This window comes from Prinia subflava, chromosome 7 (assembly GCF_021018805.1).
Source record: "Prinia subflava isolate CZ2003 ecotype Zambia chromosome 7, Cam_Psub_1.2, whole genome shotgun sequence".
NCBI lineage: Eukaryota > Metazoa > Chordata > Aves > Passeriformes > Cisticolidae > Prinia > Prinia subflava.
In genome coordinates this window covers 25,615,105-25,628,936 of record NC_086253.1, presented here as the reverse complement: position 1 = coordinate 25,628,936, position 13,832 = coordinate 25,615,105, and the positions used below count along the sequence as shown (strand labels likewise).

The 13,832-nt window shown below is 38.3% G+C and overlaps 1 protein-coding gene across 4 annotated transcripts in view; it reads right to left on the bottom strand.

Moving 5' to 3' along the window:
- GABRB1 (gamma-aminobutyric acid type A receptor subunit beta1) overlaps positions 1-13,832 on the bottom strand; it is a 121,496-nt gene that overhangs the window by 28,433 nt on the left and 79,231 nt on the right. For all 4 annotated transcript variants that reach the window (XR_010080955.1, XR_010080956.1, XR_010080957.1 and 1 more), the window contains exon 5: positions 2,311-2,393. Coding sequence is in view for 1 of the 4 variants with exons in the window: in XM_063401877.1 (XP_063257947.1) it covers positions 2,311-2,393 (83 nt within the window). In the remaining 3 variants the exon portion in view is untranslated. The remainder of the gene's footprint in view (positions 1-2,310; positions 2,394-13,832) is intronic.

The window sequence follows — 13,832 nt, the reverse complement described above, 5'->3', positions numbered from 1 at the left end:
AATGAAGGAAATCCTGCAGCTCTCATAGTACAACAGTACTGCTCTGGAAGCTGGTGCCACCCAGCTGGTGCTGGGTTAAATCATATAACTGCACAGTATGAAAATCAACAAGCCCACTTTCCAGTGCTTTGAAAATGGTTTGACAGTGCACACACTGTACTGTATCTGTCTAGTGGTGAGAAATGCTGCCTGCTATTGCACAGACCTGCTTAGTGATTTACAGGCTTGCTTAGTGACCACAGCACCACCTTCCCTGGCCCTTTTACTTAAGGAATAGTTCTATCCTGGAGTTTATTGAACTCCTGTCTCTCCCAAAACTGCGGTGAATAAGCCTTTCTATCAAAGAGATATTTTTTTAACCAAAAAAATATTAGCAGTTCCATTTTCAACCTAGGTCTATGAAAATTTTGTATACTGGCACAGTAGAAACAGAACAGAAGCTTGGTAGCTGAAGGGTGATGCAGGAGCAGGAAAGCGAGCTTGAGGGTGGGAATCTTATAAGCTGGTTCTGCCGTGGAAGCAAATGCCACATGCCTAATACACATGAGCAGAGAAGCCGTGGTCATGGTTATCACCTCTTTATCCACCCTTTTCCATTCTGTCCCCTCACACCTCTCAAGGGGATTAGTGGGTACTACTGAGTGCAGAGTACTCTGGACAAATGGCTTGTACTCAAATGCCTAAGAAAGAAGCAGGCAGCTTGTCTTCAGTATTCTATTCTTCCAAATATGATGTCCTGGCTTAGGGCATCCCAGGACATACGATCAATAATTTTCAAGAGTTTTAGACATACAGATGAGAAGAACTGTGGTGCATTAGAAGGTATATTTTAGGTGGACAATTGTCAAAGACACCAGTGCCTCTGACACATCTACTACTTGTGGCCTTCCAGTAGCAGGTAAGCACATCCGTGCTTTTGGAAAATTATTCCGTTGTTAGTAGAACTGACCTAAATACTCATGAGAAGTAATTCACTCTCCAATTTGACCTGTTGCAAATCGTGATCAGCTCAACAAGACTTAACATACCAACATATGTATCTCTGGAGACATGAATTATTCATGCAAGTGTTCAAAAGGTCTGAAAAGCAATTTTCTTTTGGGCATGTGTGACTGGCCACATGAATGACATGGTATTCTCTCATCCCTGATTGTGTTAGCATTTTAATTGCTTATTCCATCTGATGCTAATTTTGATTCTTGATGAGGTCTCAGTGGTAGCATTAAACCATTCTCACCAAACACCTATCCCTACAAAGCTTCATTTTATGTGAAAGCTTGTGAAAAAAGAGGTATAAACCAGTAAAGTGCCAGTCTAGTTTCATTATTTGGACTGGTATATGCTAGCTGATAAATGCTTATATACTTTCATGATCTTCAATCATAATTGAACTGGGGACTTTAAATCAACTACCTCCCAACAAAGAACTAGATATCTGTTCAATTTGACTCATTCTCCTAAAGCATCTATTACATGCCTTAATAAGTTTAAGCCAGAAGATAAGCCAAGCAACAGCAAGCAAGAAAACTATTTTATGCCAAATAAAGGCAGGGGACTGCAAAGCCCAAGTATGGGAAGACAACCATGGATCTTAACAAGCAACTTCTTAGGACTTGGAGAGTGGTGGATTGTGACGCAGACCGAGTTTTGAACTAGCAGAAAGTGACTGGGGAGATTAGTAGTGTGATGGGAAACACTGGAAAGGGAAGCTACATGGCCAGCATAATAAAGATTCTTCTCAAAACCCTTCACAGGCACTTCTCTAACACCCACCATCATAAAATATAAAGAGACAATGACAAAAATTTGTAAGTGCATGCCATGTTCCTGTGCTCATGGAAGACAATGACAAAGCTGTCACTACCCTTGGTGCTGAAGGATCAAGTTATTTCCTCTTATAACCTCCAAATAATTTGATAACAGCAACTGATCAATCCTGCCAACACCACATGTGATGGATGTCAGTCTTGATGTTAAAGATGAATGTGCTGAGGTGAAGTAATTGATCCAAGGTGATTAAGCTGAAGATGGACAGTGCTTGATTGCTGTCCTCTGAGCTAATCTCCAAAAAATACCCTCCTCCCTTCCCTGACAAGAGATTGTGAAAGACATTTTACAAGCTTGGATCAACCAGTATTGTGAATGAAACACATTTTGGCTTGTGTATTACAGAAATACATTGAGTATATTCAGTGTGCAAGCTCTCTGAACCCGTTGTATTTGAACAACTTGCTCCTGTTTTGCCTAATCTGTAAATGTCATTCAATTCTCAGCTGCTATTTGGGCAACCCTTTCCCTCCAATAACTTACAACTTTCAATTTCTAGTGTGCAGTTTTGTTCATCCAGAGGATATCTGCGTAAATCCATCATGCAAGCAGCTGTTGTTGTGATCCTGTAAGAGGAGGGCAAAAAAAAAAGAGACTTGAAACCACATTTTACTTGTTTGAGATAGCAAAATTTTCTATAATGGGTTTTTTGTTTGTTTGAGTAAAGAATGGTATGCACTTGGATTCCTGGCATGCAGTCTTTATAGTGCTTGTAAAGCACAATTACTTTATACAGCACACTATACTGGTTACAGCATAAAACATAAAACCATATGCTGACTATTGTAGAGAAGGATTTTGACGCAAAAGTTTATTTGTAACAGTGTACAGTGTTTTGAAGAACATTCAGTGAGACTTCTCCTTGGATATATTTTTTTAAATGTTCTTCATTGAGACATCTTCAAATTGTTTAGCAAATTGTTTTATTTATAACTAATGCTGCTGATATCTTTCTTTTTCCATTGTCATCTTTCTTTTGTTGTCACTTACTGCTCTTTTAATTTTGTCTGATAGGTATGTGCATTTTCCTCCATGCTGTGGAATACCTGATAATACCTTATGCTTATCAGTTTATCATTAACTATGATAATGTACATCACCTCTTAAAACTGGAATGAGGCTAGTGAAATACACTAGTGAAATACAACATCGTACAGTGGTTACTTCATGAACATTGAGAGTAACTGTGATTGCAGGCTGGATGTTTCAGATCCTTACTTCTTCTAGAGGGCACGGGAGTTGATATTTGGTCCCTAAAGGTGTTCTCCATAGCCTAAGACTTTTTGCAAGGCAATTCCTCTCCTTTGTTAGACCATAAATCACAAGAACATCTGAGAAAATATTTGCTGATAAGTCTGTGACTGTGTAGGAGTAATGTTAAATAACTTCATGAGGATGGGGGTCAAATTTTAAAGCTCCCTTTGAGAGAAAGACAATTAGATCAGTGTTTTCAAACTCACAAAAGTGACTTATCACCTTCATTTGCTTTTTTTGCCCTTTTGTTTTTGTGATAGATGGGTTCTTAAATGCTTATAAAACTTTTGGAGTTGTGACTGGGCAAACTTGGCTTCTAATTTTATTGGTCTCTCTCCAATGATTTATACCAGATAAAGGCAGATAACCTCTTTTCTTGATCTGGATTTGGTCCTGTTGTTCCAGTTCCATGTTAATGATTGCCAGAGGAACACCTCTTGAGATTTTACTTTTGATGTGCTGAAAGTCAGGTACATTTACATGCTATATTGGGGTGATAATCCTTGCTGTCACTGAACTGACAGAATTTAAAAGAGAAAAAAATGCCACATGCTTTATTAGTGTGACATGCTTCAAAATTTCCTAAGTCTACACAATCCATCTGTCATATTTAGTATAAGGAACATCTAGCAAGGGCTGTAATAAGAACCAGTCCATAAAACCACTCTGGAATATTGTGTAAAGTACTGTGAAAACTTTTTCCAGGCTGATTTTGTCATGTAAAATAGAAATGCATATGCCTTAATATGCATGTGCCATAAAAAAGGTCTTCAGCTGCAGTAGGACCTCATTTAGAATAGCCATGTATCAGTTATACCTTCCTGACAGGCAGTGAAAAGGCACTAATTTGTCAGACACCTGCTTAATAACGTTAAAGATCACACATAAAAATATACTAACATTAGTCACAGTTAAATGCTTTTTAATGAAGGTTTCATAGGGAAATGTTTTGTTCCCAATTAATAAATCGGCCTTTATGGTACTTTGGCTCACCTGTATCAACCAGTGTGTTTTCTAAACCACTGTGGTGAGGTAGCACCCCCCCTGCTACCTCCTCAGGCTGCTCTATGATCTCAGGAACTCTCACTAGGCCTTGGCTTTTGAGCAGTGAGTGGAGTGGTAAAGTGTACCTTGACCATGCCAGAAATTCTTGCATGGCTGACACAGAGGTGGCACTCTCTGTACCAGGGACTTCTGCTGCCTCCCCACAGAGATGAACAAGAGATAATCAGTCATCCTCTGACAGCCTTGGAACATTATTTACCTGAATTGTTGTAGCCTGAGTGGAACAGTACCATGGTTACTGACCTTTTCAAGAACTCCAGTAATTACCAGCTTGGATTACAGCCAGGATAGAAACTCACTGGTGACTAAAACCAAGCATTTTGTGACCCTCTAAGCAGTTCTAAGAGATGTCCTTTGAACTCTTCTGGACCCCAGTGGATGCACCTCACTCTTAGAGGGACACCTCTCAGACCTTTGCTATACTTGCAGGACTGTCACTGAAAACTCATGATGGGACCTGCACTGACACCCCCACTCCCTCCTCAAGGCTCAAGTCTCACCCACAGAGAAATTTAAAAGGCATTTAAAATTAGTATTTCATTGGACTTGAGGGTAATTTTTAACAGGTATATCTTTGTAAATTTATTTAGACACAGATGTCTGTAGGTGTTTGTGTGTATGTGAAGTGATTGAAACACACTGTAGCAAGAATAGCATGAATGATGCCATCTTGGATTTACAATAAGTCATGTTCCCTCTTCTGCACCCTTACACTTTTTTCTTCCTGGTCTTTGTGCAAATAATTCTAAACTGATTCTAACCTGATTTTCGTTTTTATGCTTCATCTGTGTAGTAACAGAGTAAACCTTTCCACAGCACTTTGTGAAGTTGTACAGCTTTATATTAAACCTGCTTTTGCTAATATATTTGAGAGTGATTTTTGAATCATCCGAACCACCCATTTGTGATAACCAGAGTTTGAGTGACCAGTAATTCCTAATGGTAGGGTATCTGTACTACTGACTTCTGCAGTTTTGCATATTTTACATAAGTTACATAAGTAGCAGCAATTAGCTGTTCTTTATATCATCAATGCAAATTGATAGTACAGTAGTAAATAATGTAATTGTTTATATTTGAAATTTAAATATTCTACATAATCTTTTCCCCTGACATTGTAATTCTGACAACTGTATTGTTCTCTCCACCAGTCTGCCAACTCAATATGGTCCTTCCTAAAGCTGGAGGTGCTTAAACTTTTTTGGGAATCTTAGGTTTCCTTGAAAATAGCTACATGTAATTGCAGGAGTGCTTCAGGATTCAGCAACCTTCATTACCTGTAGTTCATAAATTTGCCTTTCAAGCATGTTTCTCTCTCTTGATAGAGCTCAGCTGTGTAAAATCATTAATGGCATTATGCTCTGGATTACCACAAAACTTATTTAAGCAGATAAATTAAACCCAGATGCAATCATAGTAATTGTTGTCTTGATGAAAAAAAAAATCAAATATTTTATTATGAATAGGGTAAATAAATCCCAGACCAGTTAGTTGTTGCACTCTCTCTGGGTGGAGAGACTAACTGATGGCTTGCACATGCTTAAAAATAAGCTTAAAAATGAAGACATTCAAATGCAGAATACAGGTTTGTAATGGCAGGAAGGAGACTGCAATATTATGAAGATAGGGCAAAGCTGCAATAAATCTGTGTTCAAGAGGATTAGACCTGAAAGGCCCTCGGCACAAGCAGTTTGTGGCAATGGCAGAATATCACGAGGCTCTGTAAATGTTTAAGTGGAGGATTAATCCTACCCTTGAAGCAGAACTATTTATATCTCAAAGTAGGATATGTTTCTTCCAGGCTTTCCATTCTTAAAATACATTTTAAGTTCAGGTGTTGGGGCTAATTTATTTTGTTTATACAATTTCTTTTAGTCTACTGTCCTTACATTCATCAGAATCATTTGGATACAAATGCTAAAAATGGGATTATGCAAAGAAGACAAGCAGTTAGGTGGAGATATTTCATTATACTGCTTAATTTCACTCGTGTCAGTACTCAGACATTCTGAGATGGAAAGAAGTCTGAACTGCCAACAGGCAAGATAAACAGTATTTGCATAAAAGCAAAATCAACGGATTTAATTTTTTGAAATTGTGGCTGGGGTTCAAATTATTTGATCCACTGCTTAACTTTTGCTTTGATGCCTTACTCTCTGAATATCATATTCCTACTTGATGGTCATTTTTTGCTAAAAATAAAATTATATGGAAAAAAACCCCACTGATATCCATTATTCGCTAAACTAACTTCCATAAGTAATACTGTCAGAGATTTCCCTGCAGAGCAGCAGGTTTTTCAGGAACAAATGTTAAAGCTTAGTATTTTGAGTTAAATCATCAATGAGCAGTTAAAGTAAGTTCAGAATGAATACAAGAAGTGGATTTATGGTTCAGTACTTAGATAATTTCCTCAATATGCTGTCAAAAAGCTGATCCTCAATTCTTGGAGAAGAAACAGACACAGTATTTAAGACAGCAATAATAATTAAACGTGAAGATGATGAGAGCTAAACAATGCAAATTCTATTGTGAAATGTTTCCTTCATTTGGAGGTCAGGTATCAAATTTTAATATGTTTATTCTTTTTCTGTCAGCCAACAGAGCATAAATTATAAATGTACATGAAGATATGAACTGGGATGGACTAATTTTTTTTCCTTAAAAGCTAAATGAAGTCTTCAAATCAAATATAGAATAACCATGCTTCTCTTAACCACTGCAGTGCTAAGGCTCTAGTACCTGCTGGAAGTAGACTCATATTCCAGGTAAAAAAACATCAGAACTCAGATCTGTATCCCTGGTGTAACTGGTTTAATTTTTGTGAAACCTGGAAGAATCTTGATGTTTGAGTGGGGATGTCTTGTAAGGAGAGTTATTGAAGGAATAAAGGAAGGCAGAAAAAAAAGTGCATTTAATCTGCAAATTTTTTTCTCCAGGCCATGCACAAGGTTTACAGTTATCATACCTGCTGACACCATAAATTTCCAAGCATAGCCTAAGTGCTTGACCCTGGGACAAACGCCATCTCTGCACCTGCAAACACGCCTAACTTCTACTGCCTGGAACAGCCTACTTGTAGGGTGTACACTGAACATCAGCATTATTGGTTTGGTATTGGGTATTTTATATAATATTGTGTGCACTTGGGAAAGCTGTGTTCAACAACCTATGTGTTGTTTGTCTGGTCAAGTTCCATTAAAGTCTATTAAATTGTATTATAAAAAGGAGTTATGAGTATTAGTAAAATTGGCAAGGGCCAAGGGCCAAAAGGTGATTAAATAATAATGCGTTCACGGATCTCATTAAAATCTGAGAGAAAAAAATGCAATACTGGGTCCTGAGCAATACTGAGTCCCAAGCCAAAATTTGCAATATTGGGCCCTCAGTTTTAGATATGAGTACATTAGCATGTGAAAACATTGTGGGTTTGTTTTGTTTTTGGTTTTTTTTCAAATTGGAAAACTATTATAGTTTAGCTAATTTTCCCAGTAGGACATATATTTGTGACTCTACAGTGAAGCTGTCAACTAGGTCACTGCTGTAGACTGCATACTTTGAGATAACACTCAATTGTATAAGGAAAGCTTTTGTATGATTTAGCTTAAAAAGTGCAACACACATTTCCTTTTAATCTTTCTCAGAGAAATAGTAGAGTTGAATAATCATGACAAAATAAAAAGGACCTTGAGGAAGATGTATAAAGAGAAATAGACAGCTCAAAGTCCTTTATAATATTGCATAAAGTGATCTGTTATACTTAAGTCACACAAAGATTAGGCAGGGAAAAATGGATCAGACTGGGCTTTCTATTGCATTTTATTAATGCCCTGAACTTGTCAGTGTTTTCTTTGATTTGCCTCTCCTTCATCTTTGTACCTTTAGCTGCTCACATTGAACCTCGAACGAAATGTGAGCAGCTCGGCAATAATATTGGTTGCCTTAGGTATCAAGGTCTTGAGCTAGTATAGCTGAAGCCAAAAAACGACACATGGTAAAATTTTGCAATGTCTTCAAGACCTAAAATATTGCTTTTAAGACAAAATGAGCTGCAGTGGTCAGTGACAACACCTCCCAACAAAACCTCAACAAACTAGTGAAAAAAACTAGAAGAACTAATAGTAGCACTGACTAGTCCTGTAGCATAGTAATGGTCATGGATTTGCGCTGAGACCTGGAGGAATCGTTCTGGGTTTGTCTTTCCCTGTGTACCTAGTGTGAAAAACGTGAATTTTGTGATTTGAATTTTTAATAAACCAAATTATTGAATTTGGTAATAAATTGTCCTGGCATTTATAACAGCTAGTAACTCTCCTGAAAGTGAATAGACTTGTCAAATGCAGAGGAGGAATATTAGGTTTTCTCTGAGGTGTAAATACAAATATCTGTTTTCAAAAAAAAGACAGGCATGAAAAGTTAATCTGCAGGGTGTCAAATCAATCAACTGCATTGGCTTGAAATAAGAATGTTGAAAAAATGAACAACTTTACAAAAACATGACTGCTGCTATTGCTCTTTCCATTCACGTATGTTGTCCCCAAAAGCAACTGAGCTCTCTGCCTGGGCTGCCAGGTTGTCCTGAAGGTGCTCTGAGACACTCCTTATCCCATTCTTATTTCCCCCTGGTTATATCAACTCAACAGCTGCCAAGACAAATGAGGTAGAATTTGCCTGAATTGACTATTGTTCTTGAACCAGTTCATCAGTTGAGCTCAGTGTCAGGCTCAAAAGGTAGTTTAAATAGCAGCATATCAGAAGAGAGTAATGATGATGAAGAACTGATGAAGGCGGTGCTCCTACACAATGAATTTTGTTAAGTTATTCCTATGTTAGTGGGAATATTCACCACCAGTGAGTTGCTATGGTCAGCTCATTGCTGTTGTGATAAATAATGTGGGATAATTCATGTTTATAATGTATGTATAATATAAATCAAGTTGTGCCCTTTGAAATAAATGGTAAAATAATTTGAGACTGATTCGGGAATCGGGGAACTGGGGAACGACCGAATTTACAAGTGAAAGGGAGAGAAGGACCCAACCATTGCCATCAAAATGGGCCGTACTCCCCATCAGGGACACGCACCTATATATGCAATTTCCAGAAGTCGTATTTAATATTCATCTCCCAACGGAAGGACTATTCAACTGACCAAACATCGAGGATGAATCTCCATGAATATGAAGGAAAACTGAAGGGACAAAGAAAGCATGAAGTAATGCTCCGTCCCGCCAAAGAAACTGTATAAAAACTGGACTCACAGAACTGAAAGTGTGAACAGGGGGAGCTACGGCGTGCTAAGGCTGCAGCTAAGGTTCACCCAGTGCTGATCCCGGGACTCGACACTGATTCTTTGATTGTTGGCTTACCTGAAACTCTGTTCATTGATTTTTCTAAAATCAATAAAATCATTTATTAATTTGGAATTGGCTTGGCATTTATTACACTGGTAAGCTGCCTGAACTTTGTCTGAGACAGGAGTCCTGGATGAGAACAGAGTCAAAACTGTTCTTAATAAAGAATGTTCCCTGTCTATCTCTGCAGCAGAGCCTAATCCTGTGGTATACATTCAGTCTTAGGCAGGGCCAAGCCACTGAGCACAGTGTGACATTCACTGAGGAGAGAAAGAATGATTTGTGACTGTGTCTTTATATGCCCGACCCATTACTGGGTCTGATGCGGGATGTGTTGATTGGAGTAAGCATGTGCCTGGTCTTGCTGTTGTGGTCACTTCAGTTTGCTTCAATCAGTACTCTTTAACATGACCCAGGCACTAGTTTATCACATCTGTTTTGTGCCTACAAAGCTATGCAATGGTCAAATGCTCTTCTGCTAGACTGAACTGACTGTGAATTTGAAACCTGTTATCCATTTGCTGTTTATTCTTCCCCTCCCTCAACCCCCCTTACACAGTTGTATTAACTTCCTTTGCTGTGTTTTTTGTTGCTGTTTGGTTTGTTTGAATGATGAAGGGTTGTTTACTGGAAAACCTCACTGCCGATCTTCCTTTAAGTACTCCAGGTTCAGAAATCTCTTGCAGCACTTAAAGCTTATGGGTTTTGTGATAAAGGCTTTCAGATGCAGCACCTGTGATAATGGTGTTGTGATCTATAGACAATACTGCCTAAGAACTGCCTGGGGCAAGTGATGTCTTCCAGCAGAATTCTCTCTCCCTTACTCTGATTTTTGTTGTAAAATGTAAACTGATGGTATCATTCCAACCTTTAACCTCTCTTCTGAATGCAAATAGATGTTATCAGGTGTATTAAGCAGGTGTTACTAAATGCCTATGGGAACACTGTGCTTTTGTATTTTATGTCCTGCTTGGCAGTTGAAAAAGGTTTGCCACTGGAGCTGTCGATCACTTTTTTCCCCCCATATTTTTACAGAAAACATTAACTTCTACAGTCAGTGCAAAGTAGGAGTGTCTCAAAGATTACATAATTATCAATTAGAGTGTTGTGCATGAATATATTTTGAGGAAGGAGACATCACATTTCAGTTGTCTTGAGAGATTTACCTTTACGCTCAAGGTAATTGTCAGTAAATGCATCATTTTTTTGCTTAAACCCTTAATGAATAGCCATTCAGTTGCCAGAAATCTGTTTAAGAGAACAGCTACATAGTTATGTAATAAATATTGTATATTAATTCGTGTTTTTGGTGTATGTAAAATGTAAATATGTTTTGTGAAATAAAATACAAGCAGGTCAGGCACAAAACCAACTAATTTCAGGACGGGCAACACCCAAGGGCTGATATTCCGGGAAGGACAATACCTTGCTGGGCATCGGGAGCCCACTATTGACACCAGAACAAAGGGCAAATCAAGACTAGAATCAGTCCTCCAGGGGGAGCAGAACTGTGAAATGCCCAGCCATCGTGAAAGATACCATCAGGAGGATGCCTCTCATTCAGACCTTCACTCTCATTCATACACCAGAGGAATGAACTCAGCACCCATCTTTCTGAGGGGAAACCCCATTCAGCAGACCAGACAGCAGAGATGAATATGAAGAAACCAACCCAAAGACAATGAACTGTGGGGAAATCCTCTGCCACTGGCCAAATAAACTGTATAAAACAGGGACCCCGAAAAGGGCCAGTTTGTGAACGAGGGGAGTTACGGTGCGGTAGAGGCCGTAGCTGAGGTCCACCCAGTGCTGATCCCGGGCATCAGCACTGTGCTTGTGATTGTTGGTTTGCCCAAAATTTTTGTCCTGTAATTCTTTAATTAATAAAATTCTATTTTATTAATTGGAATTGGCTTGGCATTTATAACAATTACATAGTTAAATAACTTCGTAGTTCTATCACACAGAAGGGATGGGGTGGGGAAATTACCCGAAATGCAGACAAACTGACTTGCTAGCTTCTGCCTTTCCCAGAGCTCATATGTGGAGGAGATGAGGAGAGAGGCGGCAAGACAAAAAGTTTTTTAGAAAACATTAACTAAATGAGAACCTTCTAAAATCAAACCTTAAGCCAGATATTATCTTTTTAAAGATAATGTAAGACCTTTACTCTGTTCAATGTAGTTCATCAGAAATAGTTCAGAGTAGAATGAAGATGAATGGTGGAAGAATGAAGATGCTTGTAAATAGCAAGAAATAATAATAAAAAAATCACTAAAATTTTTCAGTGTAACCAAAAGGTTATATTAACCAAATATGTATTAAAAAACTCCTCTCTATTTGATGCTTCTAAGCCAAATTTCAGTGCAATAAGAATTTTTACTGCACAGCTGTAAACCAATGAAAATAAATTTTACAATATAAATCCCAAGAGGGCTATAACCATACCAGGGCAAACAAGATACTTCAATAAAAAGTGCCTTAGATTTGGAGCTGAAATTTACTGCAAATAGTAATTTAGTTTGACAGTGCAAGTATGTTGCAAGATAAAAAGAAAAAGAGCAAGCCAGATGGGAGGTGCTTAGCATAAAGGAAGGTCCACGAGAGAAATAAAGTCAGATAACTGGTTTTCAATCTGGTTTGAATAATTAAAAAAAAAAAAAGAAAGAAAAAAAAAGAGGTGATAAATCTGTAACTTTTTCAATGTCTCTATGCAAACCTTCTAGAAGTGACTAAATACTAGAAAGGTGCAGATAATATCCACTGACCGAAACATCTTGCTCAGGAGAGAACACAAGTCTGCTAGATGGCAGCAGTGATGCTAGTGTAATCTGGTATGGTCACCCTTTGGGTTTGTTCTGTTGTTGCTGATTTCAAAATGAAACAAAATTAGACACCAGTATACCTATTGTGTGTGAAAGAAAGACACACACATGTTCAGTTGTACCCCTTCTTTGGCAGAAGCAGAAACAAGGCAACATCTTCCATATGCAGCCTGGTTTGGAAGACTTCAGGGTGTGCTTGGTCAAAACAGTTGGTGGTGTCAGGGACCAGACATACTTCTGGTGGTTTATGTTTTTTTTGTTGTTGTTGCTGTTGTTTGTTTGGGTTTTTCCTTTTGTTTTTGTTTTTTTTTTGGGGGGGGAGCAGGGGGTATGCAGATCAGGCTAAGCATCTGTTTAAGATGTGAAGTGCTAGGAGTTTTGCTGATGGTAGGTGAGTCCTGCTTCTTTTTTTAGCTACACAGAAGAGAAAGCTAGTAACTAATGAGTTGCAGAAAATTTTGACTCGAGATTTTTAGGACTTTATTGCTGAATATCAATTGGAACTACACTAGCTCCTAGGAGAATGCAACAGAGAGGGAAGGGGAAGGCAGCATTTTCTATAGGGGTCCTGTGAAAAGAGAAAGAAAACTGAGAAGCAGAGAGCCTTGAGGCAAAGGAAGAAGGGCTTCCACTTGAATCTGTAGTGAATCTGTAGTTATTTATATGGCTGTGCTTCTTTATAATGAACTCACCTACGAAATCTATAAATGACGTGTATCACCCAGGAAAGAGAGCAGCAGTAAATGGCATCTTATGGTATGACACTGCTTTGTTTGTAACTGACTCTAAGACCTAATACTCATTAAAATACTCTTTTTTCGCTTAATTATCTTAGATTATCAAGCCTTTACAGACCAGTCAAGCAATTCTTAATACAAAGTGTGATTGATTTCTGAGGGTTTTCCTCGGGTCCCTGGTATTCACTGTCTACCCATGCTCTCCCACCCTGTCCAGACAGTAAGTACACTTCATTTGTTCCAGACAGGTAGTTGAATATGAAAACTAATAATTCCAGTCAGCAAAGCTGGCAGTGCAATTATGTCTTGATACATACAACGTCAGGAAACTTGAGTGCCTCTAAACAAGCTGAGCTTCTGCAGTTACTCTACTATGTGTGGTGACTAACTCCTTTGGAGAACTGAAAGTGAAATGAAAACCTTGCACTAGGTCTTCTGTGCGAGGATTTTTGGTTTTGCAAAATATTGGTTCCGCTGGCAATGTAAAGTGCGAACAAAGATATTTGATTGGCTTTTTGCACATCTTTGACTTGGGAAGAACACTGTCATTTTTGTGTAGAAAACTGATGGTGAAAAAATTCTCCGTCCTTGTTAAGCAGTATTTCCTTTCCTAGGTGCAGCAGCACTACATGAAGAGACTCCCATCCTCTAATTTTCATCCCTAATTTTCTCCTCCCATGAAAACTAAAATCCATTATTGTCTAGCAGCAGAGTTACTGATGTGACAACACCCTGAATTGTCTTTGTGAATCCATTTTTATTGATTGGAA